The sequence below is a fragment of the Aulonocara sp. 'chitande type north' Nkhata Bay genome, linkage group LG3 (genome assembly GCF_057382095.1).
Source record: "Aulonocara sp. 'chitande type north' Nkhata Bay isolate Kocher_YH1m ecotype deep benthic linkage group LG3, A_spYH_male_GT1.1, whole genome shotgun sequence".
Classification (NCBI taxonomy): Eukaryota; Metazoa; Chordata; class Actinopteri; order Cichliformes; family Cichlidae; genus Aulonocara; species Aulonocara sp. 'chitande type north' Nkhata Bay.
The window spans coordinates 2,892,274-2,919,233 of record NC_141346.1 but is presented as its reverse complement, the minus strand read 5'-3'; the positions used below and the strand labels follow the sequence as shown (position 1 = coordinate 2,919,233).

General features: G+C 42.7%; 1 protein-coding gene across 1 annotated transcript; it reads left to right on the top strand.

Moving 5' to 3' along the window:
* Positions 1-1,779: 1,779 nt before the first annotated feature.
* Positions 1,780-26,753, top strand: LOC147333498 (uncharacterized). Its single transcript, XM_086287274.1, has 10 exons — positions 1,780-1,903; positions 19,603-19,644; positions 19,782-20,048; positions 20,123-20,356; positions 20,452-20,688; positions 22,971-23,048; positions 23,188-23,244; positions 24,436-24,501; positions 26,383-26,427; positions 26,507-26,753. The coding sequence occupies exons 1-10, from the start codon at positions 1,849-1,851 to the stop codon at positions 26,512-26,514; spliced, it is 1,089 nt and encodes a 362-aa protein (XP_086143400.1). The 5' UTR covers positions 1,780-1,848; the 3' UTR covers positions 26,515-26,753.
* The last annotated feature ends 207 nt before the right edge of the window (positions 26,754-26,960 follow it).

Genomic DNA, 26,960 nt, shown 5'->3' with positions numbered 1-26,960 from the left:
CATACCACATAGGTATATAACATGCACTTAATGCATACATATTATTAAAATCTGGGCTATAATGGTTGTATTGATGTATAGCAACTTGAAATGCTCCCAAAAATGGCTCCACAGCATGTCTAAATTAAATATAAGCTCTGGCGGACTTGGTTCTATGGTAGGTCTTAAAGGGTTAAGAAAGAAGGAACACTGAGTGGTTGGAGCCACAGAGAGCTTAACTTAAACACACTGAAGCTCCTTCATTTATAAACAAAAGGTTATCAGGAATCTATAGTTAATATTTGACAGAGCTTCACAAACGTGCAGTGTAAACACCATAAACAAAGTGTCTGCGAGGATTTCTCCTCTACTCCTATGCTTCTGTCCAACATCAGAGGTCAGCCGGTATTTTTCACTGTGGACAGACTCAAACACTGTTCTGTCTGCTCTGGAGTAGCCATCCGAGGATAGCCCGGCAGCTCTTTTCTAGGTGGGTGGTGCAACTGTCTCTCCAGTGGTCCTCCTTGGGCGCTTACAAGTGCTTTGGGGGCCTCTAGATGTCCGGGGCCTGGTTCTCCTCCGTGCCTGCTTCCTAACCTGGAAGGCAGGGTTATGACTCCCCACACCTACTATTAAACAGTAACACAAACTATCTTTGTTGGGATGTCCATGCATTGTTTCTGTCTTTCTCTTTCCCATTCTCTGGTCCTGTCCGTTCTGATTGTAGTAACGGAAAATAAAAAATAATTCAAAATAATAAAAAAATCCTAGTAGAAATCTAATAAACTACAAAAATCAAGTGGACCAGCGTAGTAAAGGGTCAAAATGTTGGGTATTTTTCTTGGCCTTCAAACAATAATTCTGATGCTAAAGTGCTGGGGAGGACAGGCAAAAACAAAAGAAGAAGAATGTATCTAACACCATCATTCAGCTCTGTGTTGTTTCCTTTCTCAGTAACTTCTGTCTATTTCTGTTGTGCTGCTTCCTCCTTTTCTCTTTGGTTCCTGTTTTCATGTTCTTACCACTTTTAATCAATTTGTCATGTGATGCTTGTAAGCCTCCTTTTCAGTTCAGACGCACTCAGATAAAACACTGATTTCAGTCACAAAGCAGGGTGATTTAGAGTACATGTTCCAGATGTCTTTCTGTGTCATTTGATACTCAATATTTCAAAACAAAGTTACATGTCAGGTGGTGAAAATTGTGATGTTGGAGCTTTTCAGCAGTTGATCTTTTTGCATTTAATGGATGAAGACAAAGATGGAGAAGTGCCATTACTCACAAACAAATATTTATCTGAATATGAAATATGAGTTGAACAAAGTATGTTATTAGTCTAAAACTACACCTTGGGATGGAACTCATACTGCTGATCACACGCTTCATAATGTCCGTCTGAGAGTTCACTGCTGCAGGATTTATCTTCACTGTTGGCAAGGAAATAGTGTTTGATGTTCAACCTGAGCCAACCACAAACTTTAAATTTGTGATATAAGGACTTTGGTGAAGGCAAATCTTACCTGAAGACACACAAGAATGAAGCTTTGTTTGTAAAGGTGGACTGCCAGCCTCTACCACCCCATCTCTCATCGTATAACAGGACAGGCTTCAGCCCACTCTACAACGGTGAACTGGATAAATGTTTGAGAAAAGGGATGAATGGAAACGTCGTGAGCACCTGTATCAGGTGGTGGGACAGATCATATGGTAACATGATGATTTTAATCTTTGTAAATGATAACTACAGGCTGCGGCTCATTAAAGCAAGCCCCGCCCTCACCAACCCCTCAGTGTGGCGACATTTAGTGAGACTGCATGTGTTAAAGGGGAAGTGATGAAGCTGCAGACGTCTCTGTGCTTCTCAGACTGATGTTCAGTCGTCATCCAGACATAATGAAGACTCCGTGTGTCTCTCTGCTCCTCGGTGAGTCAAACTCAGAGCTGCTGCGCTCATTTATTTATTATCCATTTAATAGAGATTCACTGCACTGAACTAAGAAATAACAGGAAGCTCTTTCTGACTCACAAAGCTGGAGATGAAATTTGATCTAAACTGTCATTAAACTGGATCGAGCTGTTCTACTTTTGAATACTCTAGGAACAACAAGTAGGCCTGCAGAGCGAGAGCGAAGTGCTCTAATAGGGTGATATGGTACTACAAGGTCAGTAAGATAAGATGGGGCCTGATTATTTAAGACCTTGTATGTGAGGAGCAGGATTTTGAATTCTGGATTTAACAGGAAGCCAAAACAGGAGAAATCTGCTCTCTCTTTCTAGTCCCTGTCAGGACTCTTGCTGCAGCATTTTGGATCAGCTGAAGGCTTTTCAGGGAGTTTTTTGGACATCCTGATAATAATGAATTACAGTCGTCCAGCCTGGAAGTAATAAATGCATGAACTAGTTTTTCAGCGTCACTCTGAGACAGGATGTTTCTAATTTTAGAGATGTTGCGCAAATGGAAGAAAGCAGTCTTACATATTTGTTTAATATGTGCATTGAAGGACATGTCCTGGTCAGAAATGACTCCAAGGTTCCTCACAGCGTTACTGGAGGCCAAGGTAATGCCATCCAGAGTAAGAATCTGCTTAGATACCATATTTCTAAGATTTTCAGGGCCGAGTACAATAACCTCAGTTTGATCTGAATTAAGAAGCAGAAAGTTAGCGGCCATCCAGCTCTTTATGTCTTTAAGACATTCCTGCAGTTTAAGTAATCCGGTCTTTAAGTGATGACATGATGATTCCTGTTTCTGGGCCCAAAGTATCCTATCTTTAATATGGCTTTTGTGTTTTTAACATGTATTAATGCTTCGTATCTTGTTCTATTTAATCTCACCCCCCAAATACAGTCACTGCTGGCCTGTCTCGGTTTTTATCACCACTATTTATTTTTAAAACCTTAGGATGTAACTACAGCCCAGCCCATGCAGCAGTATATGAATGACTAACCTCGTATTGTGGATGGATTATCTCAGTTGTTCTCCTGGCTGAAGTTTGGTCCGTTTACAGCATCCTGCCATGCGATTACATTTGTTCCTGACCACCGAGAACACTCACGCTAACTTTTATCGAGTGGAAAAAGTTAGCGTTCATCCTCCAGCTTCACTGTGTTTATGTTATGCTAACATAGCTGTGTAGCTAGCGATCATGTAGCACATCATTATATACCAGCTAGTCCAACTTCAGTAACCCTACAAACATCACTGCTGTTTAGTTTTCTGTCGTCATTTATGTTGGAAGTGATAGCAGAGCTGTACGCTTGAATTTGTTTCAGAAATCTCTCAGTCAGAACCAATGACTGTATAAAACATGGACGACGCGACAGCTCCCCAAAAGTGAAGCCAAAACGTCTCTATCGCCCCCTGGTGTCTGGCTGCAGTATAGGTCATAAACCCCGCCTCCTCCATGTTAGCGGATGGGACTGGGGTCAGACTAAAATTAATTTATTCTCCTCAGATAATTTTTTTCCAAAGATTCTTTCTTTTGTTATCAACAGTTCTCATCACACTGATTGATGTTCAAGGGGTCTCCTCTCCCATAAGTTTGATTCTAATTCCTACCGCGGTGATGTTAAATTGGGGTGTAACGTCATCATAGCAGCTTTGACTGGCAGCTGCAGTCACGGAGAAACTTGCGTATCTCTGTTCGGGAATAGCAGATAGAGCGTAGGCTCTGAGAGGAGGGCCAGCGTTTACGCTACGAAAACACGACCGAGTGTTTTTTAACCTGACAGCCTGAGGTGTTCTTCAGTAAACTGGACTACCCGACAGAAGGACCCGAGGCCCCGCTGCACTTTTTCGGTAAGTTAAACATGTTTGTAAGCTAATCCGTAACTACCGTCCTTAGCTCGGTCCTGAGAGCTAAGCCATGCAGGTGAATGAATTTACTAAAGAAATCAAGAGAAACGCTCCGGGCTCCTCGGTCACTAATTACTGTTACTGTACTTTTATTACAAGTATTATACTGTAAAACAACAGGCTGCATCCTGCTGCAGCTCCTGTGCAGAGCTGAATATTAAATATGTGCAATCAACATGTTTTCAGTCTCTTGCCACATCTGTAAAGACAATAACATTTTTTTAAGCTTGTACTTCAGTAACTCCTCATTAATCAGGAACTATGGATTAAAGTACTGTAGTGTACTGTAATGCTGAAAAAAATGTAAGAATTTCAGATCCTGAGTGTGTGAGGACAGAAGGATCAGCTTTATTTCAGATTTGAGGGATAAAATTTCTATTTGAGTTTGATGGTTCTGTTGTCTTTGTGATTACAGGAGCTGCCCTCAGATTCAGACCTCAGCACCACCCAGTGACAGCAGACAGATCATCCAACATGTTCACATGTTAACTGCAACATGAACTGATGAAAACAGTACAAAGGTTAAAGTACCACATGTGCTGTCAGTGAAAGCTGCAGCTTTATTTATAAAGTTAAAGACAAAAAAACAAAAGGATTAATCACTCATGCAACAGTGTCACTATATATCAGCATTAACAGGACCTCAGTTTGTATCTCAGACCTGCACAGCTTCCGTTTTAAACACTTGATGTACTCAGCTGCATGAAGAGCACGTTTGAGTTTCTCTGACACAATTAAATAAAACCTGATGAAGGTCAAAGGTCGTCACTTGTATGTTGAACTACAAACTTGTCATCTGGAATTCTTTTACAGTTTTTTACACATAGTGTGTTATTTACCATTAAGTGATTCAGAGTTATTCATACCAGAGTAACCAGAGGGGATCATATATTTTTAAATATATAACTTTCCCAGCTTGGTCCTGATGGTCCCCCTCACTAGTTTCTCTCCAGGGTGAATGTAGCTGTTGATATAATATGGACTCTATTATTAAATGAAAAGAACAAATTAGACTACACTACTGAAACGTTCTGCTGATGTCTTTAAAGTTTCCATGTTACCAGGCTGTAGAGAGCTCTGAAGATTTAAACAGTTTTACATCCATTACACTCACAGTCTTATGTTAAAATCTCAAACGACAGCATTATATTTTTGATATTAACAGTAACTCTGGGCCTCTGTGGAGTGTGCAGATGATCTCATCGCTGTCTAAAAATGGATCCAAATGGACCCAGTGATTTCAGTTTGTTCATGTTCAGTTTAGTTCGCCACATTAATGTTCTCACTTCCTGTTTTTTCCCCGTGTCAGCTTGTCTCCCGTGTCATTAGTCAGATTATGTTCAGCCCTGTACTCACCTGTTTCCAATCATTGTCCTCATTCAATCTGTGTATTTAAGTTCCTCGGTTTCACCAGTTCTCTGTCGTGTCATTGATGTTGATGTTCATGTCGTCCCTCCGTCTGTATGTTCATTCATTCAGTCAGTCAGCCAGCCATTTCCTCCCTCTGTACTGTTTGCTCACTCCTTCGGCAATAAACATCCACCTTCACCTACCTGCCTGTGAGTCCAGCGTTTGGGTCCTCCTTCTCTCATCCACGACACTACCCCTGACAGAATGACACGACCCGTGCCAAGAAGACACGCTTTTGACCCAGCGGACTCGGACCTTTTCGAGCGGCAGGACGCAGCGCTCTCCATTTGGGCGGAGAAGCTCAGGTGGAAACAGCGGCTCTTCTCAGAGAGGGAGCATGTCTTTGAGGGGACTCGTCTGGCTCTGGGCGGGCCTCGGAGACGCCGCGGTCCTCCACCTGCTGCCTCACCTGCATCAGAGCATTCGCCGCGGAGAGTGGGCGTCACAGGCCAAGTTTCGGCCGCTCGCTCTCCCGCTGCTCCGCTCCTCGCTCGCCCGCCAGCCGTTTTACTCACCGGACCTTCAACCTCGCCATGGCACGGCGGCTCCGCCTCCCACCTCAGCTCAATGGAGGCTCCTGTGCCAGAGGCTCGGCTGTGTACCCCGCCCACTGCCTCTTCCCGGAGAAAGCGGCGCACACGTCGCCATAACAAGGACTATTTCCAGCAACTGCCGATGGTGAGCTCCAGTGACTGTTTTTCGCACTCACCGTCTGATTATCCACTTAAAACACACAATAGACTCATTTCTGATTTCTGAGTCTCCCTCCTAGACGAGGACGTGGACCTGGAAGAGTTTTTCTGCTCTGCTCCAAGGACTGTAAATAGTGGTGGCAGAAAAACCAGAACAATCCCCAATAAACCTGTCAGTATCACTCACCCAGTCATCATTTCCACTCCAATCAGTCAGCCGACACCCACACCTGTGCCCGCTCCCAGGACGAGGGCAGCTGTGACCCCGTATACCTCCACACCCACTTCTGTTCCTCGGGTGGGGGTGACTGGTGTCCAGCCACCTCCCGTGCCTGTCCCAGCACCTAGGCTGAGGGCGGCCAGGATCCGGCCTGACCCCCCTAGAGACTCAGCTGAGGCTCTCCAGCCAGTGCCCTCACGCTCTGGAGGCACGGAAGAGCCAATCAGTTCACCTCTTCATCCACCTCCTGATCCAGCTTTTCACGCCCTCGCACTATCACTGGTTAGGCTAGCTGAGGTGTCCCCTGCTCAGGCCCCAGCTTTATTAGCCCAGGCTGCAGTTTTGTCCCCTTCAGTAACCCAGTCATTAGCTCAGCCATTAGCCACACCAACCTCATCTCCGTCGTCAGCCTAGCCTGCCTCTGTTCCTCCCTTAGCATCTCCACTCCAGTCAGTTCCCTCACCTGCTGTTCAGCTTCCAGCCCCGTCAGTTCACTCACCTGCTCTCCAGTCTGCTCCTGTCCAGTCACCTGTAGCTCAGTCCCCTGTCCAGTCAGTCCAGTCTGCTCCTGTCCAGTCAGTCCAGTCTGCGCCTGTCCAGTCTGTCGTTCACTCTTCTGTAGTCCAGTCTGCCGCCCAGTGCCCTGTAGTCCAGTCGCCCCCTGTCTCCCAGTCGCCCGTCCACCATCCTGTTCGGTTCTCAGACCTGCAGCCACAGCACCCAGAGCCAGCTGTGAGCTCTCCTGCTCCTCAGCCAGGGGTTTCCGCACCCGCTGGCCCGGCCGCTCCTCAGCCAGGGGTTTCCGTACCCGCTGGCCCGGCCGCTCCTCAGCAAGAGGCTTCCGCGCCTACTGGACCTGCCTGTCTCCAGCCAGAGGCTTCCACGCCTACTGGCCCTGCCTGTCTCCAACCAGAGGCTTCTGCGCCTACTGGCCCTGCCTGTCTAGAGCCAGAGGCTTCCGCGCCACCTGGTCCGGCATCAGACTCAGCCGCTGCTTCGCCTGGTCCGTTGCCTTCCGCACGGTCGGCCCCCGGACCAGCGCTGTCATCGTCGCCGTTGCCTTCCGCACGGTCGGCCTCCCGAACTGTGTCCGCGTCGCCGCCGTTGCCGTCCGCACGGTCGGCCCCCTGAACTGTCTCGTCTCCACCGGAACAGTCTCATCTCGACCGCCGCAGCCGCCCACCGGACCGGCTCAGTGGTCGCTGCTGCCTTCCACGTGGCCGCCCACCTGAACTGTCTCTGTGTGGACTCCGTCCCTCCGTCCTGGGCCCCCTTGACAATAACACAGACTATTAGAGTATTAGGTGTGTAGCACCGCTAACTAGCTAGCAACAAGCCTCCAACACATTGCGTATGCTAGCTGCTAATCTAGCAAGGGAGACTCCTAAAACACTTCAGGCCCAGACAATAACAACAAGAAGGCCCCTCCCCTTCCCGCCAGAGATGGGCAGTAACGTTTTACTTGTAATGCGTTACTGTAATCTGATTACTTTTTTCAAGTAACGAGTAAAGTAAGGGATTACTATTGCAAAAACGGTAATTAGATTACCGCTACTTTACCGTAGGAACGCTGCGTTACTGCGTTACTAAAACCGTGATTTTTTGAGAGAATGTCTCATGACAGTGACGTGAGTGCGACATTCATGACAGCGTTTAAAGCGTGGAAGTACTGACCTTATTTGAGTTTGATTCCATAAAACGTGACAAAAACATTAGAGTCCGTTGTGCGTGGGAAGAAAACTTCTTTTTACAGCAAAAAAACCCCTAAACTTCCAAGCAAGCACCGAGTGCACTACAATGTAATGGGAAACTCACAGAGAAACTCGCAGATTCTTCCACTGACCGCTGCAGCACACCTGCACCAGGGTAAACCTCCGCCCACCCCACTCCTCCTTTAGAGGTGAAAATAGAGCAACAGGACCGCTGAGTCTTTGACTTTATTTATTTTCTGCTGTGTTTTACTTGCATCTATTTGAAAGACTGAGTGTAAACACACAAAATATTTTATGTGCTGGAATGTGCAGAAAATAGGTTTAAATGTTTAACAAATTTCTTCCAGTCAGAGAATGTTGCATATAATTAAGTTTTTGCTTCATGCATAAAGTTTAAACTTTTAAAAAGAGACTTTTCCATTTGATTACATTTTGTATGATGGATTATGCAGTAAAAGTAGAATTGGGCTGAAAGATCTATCGCTTTATTACCTATTCAGGTTGTAAATCGTGTTTTTAAAAAGTAACTAAGTAACTAAGTAATTAAATACTTTTGAAAATAAGTAATAAGTAAAGTAACTGGATTACTTTTTTGGAGAAGTAATCAGTATTTAGTTACTGATTACTTTTTTCAAGTAACTTGACCAACACTGCTTCCCGCACACACTAACTCCCTTTTTCCTGCACCACAATCGCGCTCCGAATTAGAAATTGTCATTCATGCATTTGTTTCATCCCGTCTGGACTACTGTAATTCTTTGTTTACTTGTTTATGTAAAGCCTCTTTGGAGCATCTGCAAGTTGTTCAGAACGCTGCTGCAAAGCTTCTGACCAAGTCCTCCAAGTCTTCCCATGTCACACCCCTGCTGATTCAGCTGCACTGGCTCCCCGTTAAATTCAGGATCCAGTTTAAGGTTTTGACCTTGACTTTCAGGGCCCTGCATGGACAAGCACCAACATATATAAGTGAACTTTTGCATCCATACATTCCCAGCAGGTCCCTGAGGTCATGTGAACAGGGCTTGCTTGCTGTCCAGCACACGAGGCTGAAAACAAAAGGCGACAAAGCTTTTGGACCTGTGGCCCCCAGATTGTGGAACTCTCTCCCTTTGAGCCTGAGATCTGTGGACTCAGTGGTCGCTTTTAAAAAACAGCTAAAAACCCCATCTTTTTAAACTTGCTTTTGGTTGATTTTTATTTTTAGGTTTTAGCTTCTGTGAAGCACTTTGTGATTTTTATCTTGAAAGGTGCTATATAAATAAAGTTTTACTTACTTTACTTACTTACAACCAAACGTGTACCTTAAAGAAGCAACAACAGTGCACAGAGATAGCCAAGCTGTAACTGTATGTTACGGCCCTAGCAGGGCCTCCTCCTGAAGGTGCCTGTGTGGGCTTGTCCCACCACCTCTTCTGCCTGAGGTGCCACCTTTCCCTTCTGTGCAGCTGACTCTCGTCAGTAATTAAAGAAATTTAAGCCCAGGGAAAGGTGAGCTCTGAGCCAGAGTGCCATTAGTGTGGTTTCAGCTAGTGAGCTGAGTGGTTGTGATGTTTGCAGCTAGTGAGCTGCGTTTTTGTGGTTTTCAGCTAGTGTGCTGCGTGTCCGTGTTTGCAGCTAGTGAGCTGCACTCTTTTTGACTTACTTTGTACTTTATTGACCAACGCTTGAGTTTTGTTTGTTCCTTTAAATGGTGATAGCGGCTTGTCAGTCTCTTTTAGTTAGTTTTAATAGAAACTTTGGTTAAATCAAAGAGTTTTATTATTCTGCCTCTGTTTCTCTTTCCTGACCCGGACACTTTTTGTTACTTGCCCCCTCATCACCTGGACCTTTTAGGGGAATGTAACACTGTAAAATAACCTTTAACCATCGTTACACTATTTTTCATACTGTGTAGTTATTATGTTACATGTTTGATTCTTTATAAGATGTTCTCAGAGAATAAATGCTGCATGTTTATTTTGTTGGGTAAGATAAACATTACGGCGCATGTGTGGGAGCAGGTTAGAATGCACCAGTACGGCAATGGAAATGTGTGCTGTAGCAGAAAACAGTTTTTTGACCATGACATCGTGTATTTGTATGTATGAGTCAGAAATAACTCTGGACAGCTCACATTAAGGAGTGGAAGAAATTTTTTTCAAGGCTTGGGACAGAAATTCACCACTACAGTGTGTGTGTTATCTGGCTTCATGGGTAGATAAAGTTGCGTGTCATCTGCATAGCAGTGTAAATATATGCTATGTCTTCTGATGATACTGCCCAAGGGAAGCATGTATAATGTAAACAGAATTGGTCCTTGGTAATGACCTAGTTTCTAAATTATTTTTTCAAAGGGTTCATTTAATTAAAAAGAATATACCTGAATCATTTAGCACCTACAGTGCTTTGAAAAAGTATTCATACCCCTTGAATTTTTACACATTTTGTCACCTTACAACCACATAATTAAATGTTTCTTATTGAGATTTTCTGTGATAGACCAACATAGTTGGAAAGTGGTACAAAAGTTAAACATCTTTTTCAAAATTTAAGCAAATAAATATCTGAAAAGTGTGGTGTGCATTTGTATTTAGCCCCCTCTACTCTGAAAACCTATAGACAAAACCCATTGTTATCATTTGCCTTTAGAAGTCACCTAATTAACTAATCAAGTTCACCTGTGTATAATTTAGTCTCATTATAAATACAGCTGCTCTGTGACGGCCTCAGTAGTTTGTTACAGAACATTAGTGAACAAACAGCTTCATGAAGACCAAGGAATCCCCCAGGGATGGGTTATAAAAAAATATCCCAAGCTATCCCAACATCTCAAGGAGCACTGTTCAATCCATCATGCAAATATGGAAAAATTATGCTCCTACCAAGACATGACCATCCACCTAAACTGACAAACCAAGCAAGGAGAGCTCTGGTCAGAGAAGCTTCCAAGAGGCCTACAGCCAACTTTGGAGGAGCTGCAGAATTCCACAGCTCAGGTGGGAGAATCTGTCCACAGGACAATTGTGTGTAACCCACAAATCTGGCCTATGTGGAAGAATGGCAAGAAGACAGCCAATGTTGACTGAAAGAAATAAGAAGTCCTGTTTGCAGGAGCCATGTAGGGGACACAGCAAACATGTGAAAGAAGGTGCTCTGGTCAGAAGAAACCAAAGGTGAACTTTTTGGCCTAAATGAAAGCGCTACGTGTAGCAGAAAAGTCACACTGCTCACCACCCTGAATGTACCATACCCACTGTGAAACATGGTGGTGGAAACATGCTGTGGGGCTGTTTTTCTTCTGCAGGAACAGGGAAGCTGGTCAGAGATGATGGGAAGATGGATGGAGCTAAATACAGGGCAATCTTGGAACAAAACCTGTTGGAGGCTGCAAAGGACTTGAAACTGGGACACAGATTTGTCTTCCAACAAGACAATGGCCCTAAATATACCATTAGAACTTCTGAATGAGTAATGGGAACCACTCACTGTCAGATCTGTGAGTGCTAAAATTATACTTTTACTCGAACCATCCAGTCATTCTCTAAAATAAAACACTAACTTTCTCAAAAGTGCTTTAAAAGTCCAAACACACATCTACAAAAATCTGGCTGGCACTACCCCCTCTAGTTATCCTACAAAGAATTCTCATTGCATCATTATATGCAATGTACAGCTTCTGCATGCTACATTGTTTGTAGGATGACCACAAGGGGGCAGTATATAGCGGTGTGCGGTACGCTTTAAACAAAGCCACTTTAACTGGAAGTGAACAACAGCTGAATTTGCGTGCAATAGTATTTGCCTGCACATAGAGCTTACATCGTTGTCTGTATATGTCATCATCATCATTCATTTGCTCAGTAATAAAGTGACCGAGGTATTTCACCTTTTTATGAACTTCAAGAGTTTTTTGTGCCAGTTTAAACAAAGGGAAATTTAGCTGTTTATCCTGCTTGGTTCTACATATCAAAACAGCACTTTTAGCAGCATTGTACTCAATGTCATATTGCACACCATATTCAGTACAGACATTAAGAAGATCCTGTAACCCAGCACTGCTTGGACTAAAAACAACCAGGTCATCTGCATACATGAGATGATTTATCAGTGCTTTACCTAATATACACCCAGTGTTACAGGCTCTCAGCTGTATGGACAAATCATCAACATATAGATTAAATAAAATTGGAGACAAAATCCCACCCTGTCTGACACCATTGCTGACACCAAAGGGGCAGAAATACTGCTTCCCCATTTAACCTGCATGTTCTGATGAGCGTACCAGTAAGAGAGAATCCTCACGATGTACTGAGGAACTCCCCGTCTCTTCAGTTTATCAAAAAGTTTTCTGTGGTTCACTCGATCAAAAGCCTGAGAGGCATCAATGAAACACATGAGGACAGATGAATTTTTTATACAAACTGACTATTTCCTTGAGTGCATATATGCACATGTCAGTGCTGTGCTTTGGTTTGAAGCCAAACTGATTATCCAGAGAAGAGATGAACACACTAACTCTATCAAACAGGATTCTTTCTAACACCTTAGATAAAATACTGGCTAGTGCAATCGGCCTGTAATTATCCAGACAGCTCACTTTTGCAGCTTTGTCCTTCATAACTGGTACCAGTAAAATACACAGCATTGAGTCTGGTAATATGCCATGAATCATAAACCCAGTGAAACAGAGCACTAGAAGAGGAGCTAGCCTTAAACTAGCATGTTTTAAATGTTCTGCAGTGATGTGATCCAAACCACAAGCTTTATTATCAGATAACCTATGACTTCATATACTTCATGTGTCCTTACACTTATTGTGTCATTACTCATGTCAGAATTGTTCTTATATGATTCACTTTTTATACAGTTAAACGATGCACTGTAATGCTCTCCTGGCAGGGTTTTGTTGGCGGACTCAGGCGCAGACCAGGAGACCTTTACAAAAGCTGACAGTGCGTTTATTTACAGTGATTTCTAGTGATGTGCGATACCACTGATTTCCTTTCCGATCCGATACCAAGTAATATTCAGGGTGGTATCGACGATACTGATCCGATACTTTGTACAAAAACGTATTTTATTTATTGTATCTCAAATTATAGCGTCATGATTACAGGGCATCAGATTACTTGTTCTCATCACTTAATAATGCAGAGTTCATCATATAGAAATAAAAAAAAACTGAAGTTGTGCTATTTGAACACCTTGCCTGCCTGCAGCACTAAAGGACTCCGTGAGAGACGTCTGTCTCGCCCTAGCAGCACCTGTCCCTGTCCTTCTCTTCAGTTCGCCTCAACATACGCTCGTCATATTCTGTGATATGATTTACTCTGAGGTGTTTGATAAGGTTAGTGATGTTGCCACAACCATATATGCCAACCCTCCCGATTTTTCCAGGAGAATACTGAATTTCAGTGCCCGTTCTGAAAACCTCCCGGAGCCACCATTCTCCTGAATTTCTCCCGATTTTCCAGGACAACAAAATTGAAAAACCATATGGCAGAATTTATAGCGGGCCCAGCCAATTCCAGTTTCCAACAAGGTGAGAAGTTCGGCCATCCGGGAGGGGCTCAGAGTAGAGCAGCTGCTGCTCCACATCGAAAGGAGCCAGCTGAGGTGGTTCGGGCATCTGACAAGGATGCCCCCTGGGCGCCTCCTGGGTGAGGTGTTCCAGGCCTGTCCCACCGGGAGGAGGCCCCGGGGCAGACCCAGGACACGCTGGAGAGATTATATCTCTCGGCTGGCCTGGGAACGCCTTGGTGTTCCCCCGGATAAGCTGGAGGAGGTGGCTGGGGAGAGGGAGGTCTGGGCCTCTTTGCTTAGGCTGCTGCCCCCGCGACCCGGCCTCGGATAAAGCGGATGAAGATGGATGGATGGAACAAGGGTGGCAGCGACTTAGTTTTAATATCACTCTTATTTCTCTTCCTGGGTCACAAAAAAACTTTTAACATGCTTTCAGGTGAGAATGTAGCTGTGTGAACTTCAAATATCTGAGCCGACACATCCTCTTCAAACCCCAGCGCTACTCGGGTTAAACATCAAATCAAATCAAATCACTTTTATTGTCACATCACATGTGCAGGTACATTGGTACAGCACATGTGAGTGAAATTCTTGTGTGCGAGCTTCACAAGCAACAGAGTTGTGCAAAATACAATAACGTAAACAAGCAAAATACAAGAATGGCTACATCTGAAACTAATAAATATATGTACAATATATAATAGTATATGCATTTCTGGATGTGTATACTAAATATTTTTCTACGTGTGTGTGTGTGTGTACACATATTTTACAAATTAAATAGAGTAAAAATAAAATAAAATATATAAAATATACAGAGTTGAATATGTGCAAAACAAGTGGCATTTATATACAGTATGGAGTGCATAATGTTAAAGTTCCAGTAGTGAAGCTGAGGTGTCTATGACGTGTTCAGCAGTCTGATGGCCTGGTGGAAGAAGCTGTCTCTCAGTCTGCTGGTACGGGACCGGATGCTGCAGAACCTCCTTCCTGATGGAAGCAGTCTGAACAGTTTATGGCTACTAAACATGATGTATAAGTCACTTTGATAACTTAAAAATGTTATTGTTTGGCTTTTTCAGTGTTTTATTTGTTCGTGAGTAAATCGGTTTGGCTGAGATTAAAGTTATTAGATTAGATTAAATTAAATGTAACTTTATTAATCCCTCGGGAGGGTTCCTCCTTCCTCACACAGCTGAATAAGAAAATGATTAAACAGAAGTGTGAGACGGTGGAGAGTTTACGCCAGCACGGGGTTATATTTTAGAGAGCAAGGAGCAGACGGCTGAGTTTCAATCCACCGAGGGAACTCATGACGTACTACCCGGCTTTCTTTAGACCGCGAAGGCCGGGTGCTCAGGTGGAAGCAGCCTCTGAATTTGGACACCCCCACTGTTTCCGGGTCGGCCATTGAAAACGGTGACATTTAAGGTATTTTACCCGATAAATAAACACTGTAAAATGTATTTACCACCCCACCCCAACAGCCCTTTTGAATGTCTCCCTAATTCTGAGGTCTCAAGGTTGGGAAGTATGGCCACAACACCTCACTCTTGGAGCACGTTTTTGCCACATGTATCGCAAACCACTTCTCGGCTGTTTGTGGAGGTAAAATACGTCCGCACACTTACGCTCAGCCATTGTTGTGAGTGCGCGTGCCAGACATTTATACAGCCGTAATTCGCACATGACTATGAAAGGCGGAAGAGGAAGTAGTTCCTTTGAATGTTTTTTTTTATTAGTAAAATTAACATACAAATAAAATGCACCATATATTACACATTCAGAGAATAGACATTCCTTACATATTAGCAACTTTCATATATAGGAAAAATAAACTATAAAGATGGGGTCACATAACTTAACAGATTATTAACTCACTGAATCAAAGTCTTCCAAAAAGGAAACAAAAAAGCAGCCTTTTTCTTTTTAACTAAAGTCAGAGATTTAACAAACCGGTTTAAGTCGTTTTTCCAGTAAGCTAGTGTTGGTTTGGTCTTGAAAAAACGACATTTATGTATAAATTGCTTGCACAAGATTAATAACACATTAACACCATAATTAGCTTTCTTTTCTTTCAAAAACACTCCAAACAATATCATATTAAAGGTAAATGGGGTCATTTGAATCCCACTGGAATAAAGCCAGGTATGAAAATCCAACCAAAATATTTGTATAAAATTGCACAAAAAGAATAGATGGTCCAAATCCTCCTCTTCTGTTTCACAAAATACACTGTTGTGGATAGGCGTAGCTTTGGGTCACGTGGTGTGGGTAATAGTAATAGTGATTGCTATATCACCTGTTCACGGCCCGAGGGAATTTTTGTGAATGAGTGGGGGTGGGGGAAGTCGACTTTTGCTGAGCGCTCAAGCTTAGAATGTTTTTGATCACTGTTTTTCTGGATTTTAAGGATTCGATAACAAATAAAGAGGTTTTAATCTGGAACTTTGACTTATGTTTTGAACAGCGGGCGCGTCAACATTATTCCCCTATTCAGCTGCTCGGCTAAAATAAATTTCATTCTCCAAAATTTTAGAGTCGTCACATTCAATGCCATCAATTAACAGAGAAGATATAAAATTTCTTTTCTGTCTGCTTTTTTCTAAATTAAAAAAATATGAAGAATTTCTTTCCCCCTCCTCAATCCACTTGAAGAAGAAGAAAGTGAAGAAAGTGTACTTTATTGGTCCCCGTGGGGAAAATCCCTCTCTGCATTTAACCCATTCACTCAGTGAAGCAGTGGGCAGCCACTGGGCGCCCGGGGAGCAGTGTGTAGGGACGGTACCTTGCTCAGGGGTACCTCAGGGTAGCTGTTCAGGGGAATCGAACCCCCGACCTTCCGATCATGGGGGCCACCACTCTACCTACTGAGCTATCCCTGCCCGTGAACGCACAAAAGCTCCTTCTGCTTTATTTAGGTAGAGCTGATCTAATTTAGTTTGCAACTCCATAAGTTTACTCCTTTCTTGGGTATTTAGATCATCTTTACTACAGCAATAAGTAATTTCTTGGAATAATTTACATTCATATTCTCTTTGCTTTCGACTTAAGTCTTTTACTGAATTGAATACTAAATTCTCTAATTTTGAATTTAATGAATTCCCATTTACTGATATATCCTACAAGTAGATGATCAGCCATAATATCTTTTATAATTTTTTTGACTATGTTGCAGTAGTCTTCATTTTGTAAAAGTTTGGCATTGAACTTCCAATAAGTTATTTTATTTGATTGTCTAATTTCCCATTCTAAGCACAGTTCAATAAAGCAATGATCAGATAGAGGTGCATTTGACATCACAACTTTTACAGTGTGCCTAAGAATGATGTCACTTCCTAGCCAATAGTCTATTCTAGATTTACAAGCTCCATTTGGTTCAAACCAGGAAAAGCTTTTAATTCCTGGATTTCTTTCTCTCCAAATATCTGTCAAATTGTTGTTTATCAAAAAATCTATAATTAGGTTATTTTTTTGTGGTCTACCTGTCCTTGAGGGCCATCTATCAGTCCATTCATCAGGAGTCATGTTCCAATCACCACCCATTAAAATGTATTCTGTAGGGTATCGACCTTTAAGTTCAAAAATATTTGAAGTTATATCTTCTAACATAATTTTATTCTGACTTTCATTGTTATATCCATAAACGTTGACTAAAATGAAAAACAAACTTTCAACTCTCATTACAGCAATCAACCAATGACCATTCAAGTCAGTTCGTTGTATTACAAGATCCCCGGGAAAGTTATTGAATAAAATTGCTACACCCCCCGACCTCATTGAGCCATGGCTAAACAGGATTTTTCTACCCCATTGGTTTGACCAAAAAGATACATCACTATCAGATGAATGAGTCTCTTGTAGAAAAATACAGTTTGATTTTTTACCTCTGCAGTACAAAAAAAAGGCTTTTCTTTTAACAGATTAACAGATTAACAGAAAAAAGAAAACGAAAAAAGTACTAAAAAGTACTAAATGCTGAGCTCCGCAGACCGCTAACAAGTTTCCACTATTTCAGTTTTTGTCATTTTTAGTTCTCCTGTCTTTCCTCAACTTTGCATCCATCAATGAAGGCATGTGGACCACGAAAGTAGGCTCGTTTACCCGCACGTCTTGCTTCCTCCACCAGAGGCCATAGGCGCTGTCGATCTTGTATGTCCTGCTGCGGCAACATCTCCGCGAAGCTGATGCCTTCTTGTTTGCAGGTTGAAGAATCTTTGGTGCGCCTCTACAATTCTTTTTTGTTTCGACTTTGTATGACTAAAATAATGATGTTTCTGCCATCAACTCGTTTCCCTAAGCGATGAACAATATCAACGGCCTCTTCTAAGTTCAAGTCAGGGGCAATCTTCTGAAGCGTTTGCAAAACCTTCACTCTAATGTTTTCATCTTTGCCTTCCTTCACCCCTTTCAGTTTTAGGCACCACCTCATTCGTTAGCGCTCCTGTTCTCTCACTCTTCTTTTCAAGTCTTCGTTTTCTTTGAGCAGCTGTTCATTCGCATTTGCCAGTTTAACAACTTTCAGTTTGCAATCAACTATCTCTGCAGCGTTAAACTCCACAGCCTTAGCCAAGCTGGCAACCATAGCTGCACTTTGGCTGTTTTGTTCCTTGATATCCTCCAGTTGTGCTTCATATTTTTTCTCAAGTCCCAGAATGGCTTCAAAAATAGTTTTATTGGAGATATCATCTTCCTTCTCTGAAGATTTTGTTCTTTTCTCCTCCGGCAGTTGTTTTGATGGAGTTGACAGCGCCGAGTCTGCTCCCCGTTCTCGCTTGTTTAGGCCCACATTGGCAGCTTCAGTGCTAGCATAGCCATGGTCACTGACTTTAGCATGCGAAGACGTCTTAACATTGGGGTTTGACGGCACAAATTGCAGCTTTGCATTCTTAATAACCTTTTGGGCATCCATAGTTATAGTTCGAGTGGAAAGAGAATAAAGTTACTTAGTAAATTTTGCGGTCTTTCGGAGCTCCTGAAAAAACACGACTATTCAAGCCGCCATCTTGGTGCCCCCCCCCCTTTGAATGTAGACAATCTGAATGTTATAGTTTCTTTCCACTGTGTTCCTGTTAATGATAAACTACAAATTTACCCTAAATTACTAAAATATCGATATTTTAATGTGAGAATCAATCCTAGAACATAAATGACTGGTATCGGAGGAATCAATATTTCAGGATCGATCCGCACATCACTAGTGATTTCTCCAGGTGATAATATATACAAAGTGTTTGGGAGAGGGGTCCATGGCTCCAGGGTCCGAGGGGAAGGGGAAGGGTCCGAAAACACACTCCACTCTCCCTTCCTTTTCCTCCAATGCTCCTCTCGCTCACTCGCTCACTCAACGATACAGGGACGGGTCCAGGGAAGATCTACAAACACAGAAAAATCCATTTAGTACAAGGTCGCACGAAGACTAATAGTCTCAGGCTTGCTGATCACAGAATAACTGACGCTGGTGGCTCAACGTTCCAGCAACGAGTAACGTAGGTCTACCATCTTAAGAAGTTCTTCTGATTTCACGTCTTTCCAAAAATCTGTCATATTATTACTCAGCGTTTTCTTGGCCAAAGAATCTGCTCTCAGCATTTTCTCATTTTTAGTTTTAAAGCGAACAGCGTACTTATATCTGGCATTCACACTTTTTTTTCTGTTCAAATTCTGGGCCTTGTTTAGGTCTTCCAGCCAAGGCCCAACATTTATACGCTACATGAGCTTCATCACGGTACATGGAAACGTGTTCTTTACAGGTCTGATGGTTTAAAACGAAACATATCCATGTGTTAGAATGGCCCAGTCAAAGTCCAGATCTAAATCAAATCAAGAATCTGTGGCAAGATCTGAAAACTGCTGTTCACAAACGCTGTCCATCTAATCTGACTGAGCTGGAGCTGTTTCAAAGAAGAATGAGCAAAGATTTCAGTCTGTAGATGTGCAAAGCTGGTAGAGACAGACCCTGAAACACTGGCAGCTGGAGCTGCAGCTAAAGCTGGTTCTACAAAGTATTGACTCAGGGGGCTGAATAATTACACACACCCTGTTCTAACTTTCATGTGATTTTGTAATGACTGCAGGCCCATCAGTGTGACTGTCACAGACGTCTGCTTATCTGTTTGGTCACATTCACACAGAGAAAGAAGCTCCTCACCTGTGCAGGTACACAAGGTGGAGGAGCCTCTGACCTTTAGTGACCTCTGACCTTTACTGACCTCTGACCTCCTGTTGCAGGTGTGTGTGTGCTGCTGCTGTCTGCACCGACTGTTTCTGCAGGTGAGGAGATGAAGTGAAAACAATCAGTGAGACTCCAACAAGAACACAAATACACTTACTGTGTGTGTGTGTGTGTGTGTGTGTGTGTGTGTGTGTGTGTGTGTGTGTGTGTGTGTGTGTGTGTGTGTGTCCTCCAGTGTCTCTGTCTGTTGGTCCAAACCTTCAGCAGGTCTTCAAAGGATCTTCAGTGTATCTGAGTTGTGTTGATGATGGACAGACAGCTGAAGGATGGACAGTGAAGAGGAGCAGAGGAGGACTCACTGAGGACTGTGGAGGCTTTGGGAGGGTTCTTGGTTCCTACTGTGTTGTGGATCTTTCTGCTCCCAGTGAAACCTTCTGGTGTGAGGACTCCTCTGGACAGAAGAGTGACAGAGTCTCCTTCAGTGTCCAATCAAACACTACAGGTGAGATGTTCCAGCTGTGTCTCTGTCTCTGTGTGACTCTGCTCTCATTAACTCTGTTTGTCTCTGATGGTCAGATAAAGATGTCATCCTGGAGATCCCTGCACTTCCTGTGAGGACAGGAAGTGATGTCATTCTGCGCTGCAGACAGAGGAATGGTGCCACAGTCGCAGCTTATTTCTTCACCAAAGGAAGTCGCCATGGTCTTGAACGAGAGCACATCATCACTAAGATCACGCAGGCTGATGAAGGTCTCTACTGTTCTACTGAACAGGGTAGAAAGTCTCCTCAGAGCTCTCTGAGGGTCAGAGGTCAGAACACTGACATCACTTCCTGTCTACAAAATGATGTAACCTGGTGACCTGATAATAAACTGACTGAACCATCTTCATCATCTCTCCTCCAGATCCTCCCAAAATCATCCATCCTCCCCCTCTTCACTGTCCTCCCCCTCCTCACTCTCCTTCTCCAAGAACCTCCTCAAACTTTGCTCCTCCTCTTACTTATCCTCCTCTCCCAGCATCCACCTGTCCTCCTCCTCCTCCTCCCTCTCTCCTGGTCCCCATTGTTGCAGGTCTGGTTTCTGGGCTTCTCCTGGTTCTAGTTCTAGGTTTGGTTCTGTTCCTCTGCTGGAAACTTAAAGGTATGAAAGCTTTCACTCACCTGATATGAACAGTTGTAATCTGATTACTGTGCTGACCTTCTGACCCTACATAAATGAACTGACTGGGTCACCTCTGTCCAGATCAGTGGGTTTTACTCATCCAAACATGCAGTCATGGTGGGTTTGAATGACTACTTGAGTGATGCTGCTCAGTGATTCTTCAATTTACTCTGTGACCTTTCAAAATAAAATGTGTATTTGGGCTGCCCCTGACACATAAATCTATATTATATCTCAGTTTATTCTTTTAGTGAGGAAGATGTCACAATGTAGTGTAAAAAGAATAAATTAGTGACATCACAGGGAGTGCAGAATTATTGGGCAAGTTGTATTTTTGAGGAATAATTTTATTATTGAACAACAACCATGTTCTCAATGAACCCAAAAAACTCATTAATATCAAAGCTGAATGTTTTTGGAAGTAGTTTGTAGTTTGTTTTTAGTTTTAGCTATTTTAGGGGGATATCTGTGTGTGCAGGTGACTATTACTGTGCATAATTATTAGGCAACTTAACAAAAAACAAATATATACCCATTTCAATGATTTATTTTTACCAGTGACACCAATATAACATCTCCACATTCACAAATATACATTTCTGACATTCAAAAACAAAACAAAAACAAATCAGCGACCAATATAGCCACCTTTCTTTGCAAGGACACTCAAAAGCCTGCCATCCATGGATTCTGTCAGTGTTTTGATCTGTTCACCATCAACATTGCGTGCAGCAGCAACCACAGCCTCCCAGACACTGTTCAGAGAGGTGTACTGTTTTCCCTCCTTGTAAATCTCACATTTGATGATGGACCACAGGTTCTCAATGGGGTTCAGATCAGGTGAACAAGGAGGCCATGTCATTAGTTTTTCTTCTTTTATACCCTTTCTTGCAGCCACGCTGTGGAGTACTTGGACGCGTGTGATGGAGCATTGTCCTGCATGAAAATCATGTTTTTCTTGAAGGATGCAGACTTCTTCCTGTACCACTGCTTGAAGAAGGTGTCTTCCAGAAACTGGCAGTAGGACTGGGAGTTGAGCTTGACTCCATCCTCAACCCGAAAAGGCCCCACAAGCTCATCTTTGATGATACCAGCCCAAACCAGTACTCCACCTCCACCTTGCTGGCGTCTGAGTGGGACTGGAGCTCTCTGCCCTTTACCAATCCAGCCACGGGCCCATCCATCTGGCCCATCAAGACTCACTCTCATTTCATCAGTCCATAAAACCTTAGAAAAACCAGTCTTGAGATATTTCTTGCCCCAGTCTTGACGTTTCAGCTTGTGTGTCTTGTTCAGTGGTGGTCGTCTTTCAGCCTTTCTTACCTTGGCCATGTCTCTGAGTATTGCACACCTTGTGCTTTTGGGCACTCCAGTGATGTTGCAGCTCTGAAATATGGCCAAACTGGTGGCAAGTGGCATCTTGGCGGCTGCACGCTTGACTTTTCTCAGTTCATGGGCAGTTATTTTGCGCCTTGGTTTTTCCACACGCTTCTTGCGACCCTGTTGACTATTTTGAATGAAACGCTTGATTGTTCGATGATCACGCTTCAGAAGCTTTGCAATTTTGAGACTGCTGCATCCCTCTGCAAGATATCTCACTATTTTTGACTTTTCTGAGCCTGTCAAGTCCTTCTTTTGACCCATTTTGCCAAAGGAAAAGACGTTGCCTAATAATTATGCACACCTGATATAGGGTGTTGATGTCATTAGACCACACCCCTTCTCATTACAGAGATGCACATCACCTAATATGCTTAATTGGTAGTAGGCTTTCCAGCCTATACAGCTTGGAGTAAGACAACATGCATGAAGAGGATGATGTGGACAAAATACTCATTTGCCTTATAATTCTGCACTCCCTGTACATTTCATCACCTTTCACTTCTTTAGGATTTATCGTAGAGCAAGGCAGAAGAGCTCCAGCTAATTCCTAGAATATGTACATTATATTAAAAACGTTTCTTCAAAGAGTCCATCATATCCAGCACAGAGTACTTCAGTCTGTAATAACATGTTAGTGTCAACAAAATAAATGATTGTCTTGGGAAAGCAAAAACTCTAACTAGCTAATCTTCTCAGTAAGTAACACTTAGCATAAATGTTTAATTATGTTGTAAAGTAATAAGTTACTTTTGAAGATAATGTCTCCCAACATTGGCTAACACAACAAGGACCACAAAGTTAAGTCCTAAACACAGATTTCACACATACTGAGGGTCACCACAATCATGTTCATGTGTTTCCCCCTCCTCTCTTCTCAGGAAGTAAAAACCCATCTCCTCCTCCTGTGGATGTGACCTATGCTGATGTCACGATCAAGCAGAGAGCCAACAGGAGAGGTAGGCTGTCACCATGTGTGCTGTCATCAAAATAAGACAAGCATGTTATGTAGCCACATACTGTACTCTTTAAATCTATGTTAAAAGGAGTACTACTGAAGGCTGAAAACTACTGCCTCTATGAATGTCTGTATTCCAGACAAATATCCTGCTGATCTACAAGCTGTCTACTCTGATGTGAGGACTCAAACTTCAGGTACACATGAACATGTCATGTTTCAGCTGTGCAGGCAGGGGAAGGACCAGAACGCAAAACTCACCACACAGGAATCAAACTCAAAAAGCTGCTTTATTGCAGAATGGCACGAAAAATATAACAAAACTAAACTTGGACATGGATAACTAACACACAGGGAAACACAGCCATGAGGGAGACTACGACACTGACAAAGAGAAACACAGGGCTTAAATACACTGAGGGATAACGAGGGAACAAGACACAGGAGGAGAGCACAGCTGGGAGTAATCAGGCTGGACGAGACAAGGGAAACAAAACTAGAAACACTGACATGAGACACGGACATTCAAAGTAAAACACACTGACTGAACTCTAGACATGTAAACTTAAGAGCAACTGGGGAGACAGAACATAGGAACCTGGAATGGTACAGAAAGGCACAGTAGACACAACATGGAACACAGGGAAGCCACATTACAAGAACTAAACCTGTGAGTGACTTATGTATGTATGTATATGTATATGTATATATGTATATATTGTACTATTCTTAGTTAGCGTATTGTCTGTCTTGTCTTAATGTTGGTTTAAAATGGAGCACTGTAACAAAAAATAATTTCCCCCAGGGATCAATAAAGTATTCTGATTCTGATTCTGATTCTGATAACCATAACTGAAGCCTAGGGAAATAATAACTATAAAGATCAAAACAGCACAACCCACCTGAACATAATGAACTCGCAGGGAAAGAGTAAAACTAAATACAGTGAACATAGAAACACAAGACCTCTTCAAAATAAAACAGGAAACATAAGACGCAGACATGACAACCTGAACTTATATGTATATATACATATATGTATATATATAAAATTACAATTCAAATACAAGCGCCATACTCAAGTCCAGTAGATGGAAACAACATAACATAGGAACCATATAATAATAATAATAATATTTATGTTTCAATGCCACAGCTACAACCTGCTTCAGGAATATGGAAACAAACTTTATGAACAACCTACTAAATTTTCTCCGATCAAAAACATGCAACTATAAAAATGCAAATCTTAAAAGAATAATAATAATAAAAATTAAAAAAAAAACATGACCTTGAGCACTGAAAATCCTCACAGAGCAGCTTGTTTGTAGATATTGGCTGTGACCGAACTCCGTCTCGAGTCACTCCATCCATCTCTCTGTTTTCAGGTCCTGAGGACGTCGCTTATGGTCAGGTGGTCATCAAAAGCAAGAAGAAAGCTGGCAAGAGGCAAGGTAACCATAGTAACCACCATAACGACAAAGCATGGCACTCACCATAAGTCAATTCAATTTTATTTATACATTGATATTGATGTATTTATATTTTGGGATTGAATGGTTTGAAGCAATGGGACGACACCCAGAACACCCCCCACAGGACACCCCTCAATTTCAGTTCAATTCAATGTTATTTATATAGCACCTAATCACAACAACAGTCACCTCAAGGTGCTTTATATTGTAAGGTCGACCCAACAATCATATGACCCCCTATGAGCAGCACTTTGGCGACAGTGGGAAGGAAAAACTCCCTTTTAACAGGAAGAAACCTCCGGCAGAACCAGGCTCAGGGAGGGGCGGGGCCATCTGCTGTGAGAGAAGGAAGACAGGATAAAGACATGCTGTGGAAGAGAGACAGAGGTTAATAACAGATATGATTCAATGCAGAGAGGTCTGTTAACACATAGTGAGTGAGAAAGGTGACTGGAAAGGAAAAACTCAATGCATCATGGGAATCCCCGGCAGCCTACATCTATTGCAGCATAACTAAGGGAGGATTCAGGGTCACCTGGTCCAGCCCTAACTATATGCTTTAGCAAAAAGGAAAGTTTGAAGCCTAATCTTGAAAGTAGAGATAGTGTCTGTCTCCTGAATCCAAACTGGAAGCTGGTTCCACAGAAGAGGGGCCTGAAAACTGAAGGCTCTGCCTCCCATTCTACTTTTAAATACTCTAGGAACAACAAGTAGGCCTGCAGAGCGAGAGCGAAGTGCTCTAATAGGGTGATATGGTACTACAAGGTCATTAAGATAAGATGGGGCCTGATTATTTAAGACCTTGTATGTGAGGAGCAGGATTTTGAATTCAATTCTGGATTTAACAGGAAGCCAATGAAGGGAAGCCAAAACAGGAGAAATCTGCTCTCTCTTTCTAGTCCCTGTCAGGACTCTTGCTGCAGCATTTTGGATTAGCTGAAGGCTTTTCAGTGAGTTTTTTGGACATCCTGATAATAATGAATTACAGTCGTCCAGCCTGGAAGTAATAAATGCATTACTTCTAGGCTGTGTTTGTTTAGAACAGCAGCTGCTTTTACTTTGGCATACATAATAATCTGCACTGACTCAGAGGTGTGTCTAAGGCTACGTTCACTCTGCAGGTCTTGATGCTCAATTCAGATTTTTTTATCAAATCCGATTTTTTTGTCTGCTCCTTCACACTACAAATAAAATGCGACAGCAAACGCACTCTAGTGTGAACGCTCAAGCGCCCGCATGCACAAAGGAAGACGTCACACACAACGCGCTCTGTTTAGACCCAGAGCAACAGTGTTGTTTGACTGATGGCCCTTAATATAAAGACTTCGGACTTTACGTTTCCCAATTTTTGCTTTAAGTTATTTTGTTATTTACATAATAATGTAGATAACCTAATAATGATCCTTATTGCTGTTTTAGAGGAGCGCTGCTTCAAAGGATAGATTTCTGTCAGAATCTGCAGATTATACAGGACAAAGAAAATGTTCACGTTTCTCCATCGTTGTCTTCCCAGCAGTTTCACTAACATCTACACTGGATGGCCAGGAAGTGTTCACAATGTCTTCTCCGGCGCTGATAATTGGCGTCTGTCTTGTGTATCGGATTCAGCACCACATACGAAAGTGACCCAGATCGGATTTGAAAATATCAGATTTGTGCCGTTCACACTGTCACACCATGATCGGATATGGGTTGCATAGGGTCAAAAAAGTTGGATTTGATGCGCTTTGCCTGCAGAAGCAGAGTATCCACGAATGGCCTTTAGGGGGAGCAAGGAGCACCACTGAGCTATGCTGGAAAAAATAAACATGAAACACACAGACAGGTGTGTGATACTCTAACCCTGTGTGTGTGTTACAGAGCAGTCAGCTGATCCATGTGCTGTGTACTCATCAGTGAGAGCAGGTAACATTCACACACAGGAGTATTTAAATAAAGGTAAAAGGGTGAACAGCTGACATCAGTGATGTTTGTCTCTGAACAGGAAGCTGAGGACACACTCGGTCTGATGGACGACCTTCATCCTTCACTCTGCTCCTCTTTCAGAGCCTGCTGAGGCGTCATCAGTTATTCCTGAATCTTCATTAGACAGTGGTGATCATGGAGGAGAAGATTTGTACTTTGAGTATTAGTTTTGCTGTTTTCATTCTTCTACAAACATGTGAATGACTTTAAAGGATCCATATATATGTATTAAAGGATGGACCTGTGTTTAATAAAAGTTTGTTTAAAACATCCCAGATGTGTCTGAATCTGTGTTTGTTACATCTAACAGCCTGTGTCAGTCAGTCCCTGTGAGGTCCTGATGTGTCTCAGACAGAGCTGAGTCCTGCAGTCCTGGGTGAATTGATAATAGAGCTGCTGGTTGGTACTTTGCTGTCCTAAACACATCAAAGTTAGTAAATGGACAGTCAGTGACTTCCTGACCCACTCACAAT

Excerpts from the sequence above, each read along its gene's own strand:
- LOC147333498 (XM_086287274.1), top strand. The coding sequence starts at position 1,849 with ATGTTCAGTCGTCATCCAGACATAATGAAGACTCCGTGTGTCTCTCTG. Across the intron at positions 23,049-23,187 it reads GCAGAGAGCCAACAGGAGAG|ACAAATATCCTGCTGATCTA; the intron begins GTAGGCTGTCAC and ends TCTGTATTCCAG. Across the intron at positions 24,502-26,382 it reads GAAAGCTGGCAAGAGGCAAG|AGCAGTCAGCTGATCCATGT; the intron begins GTAACCATAGTA and ends TGTGTGTTACAG.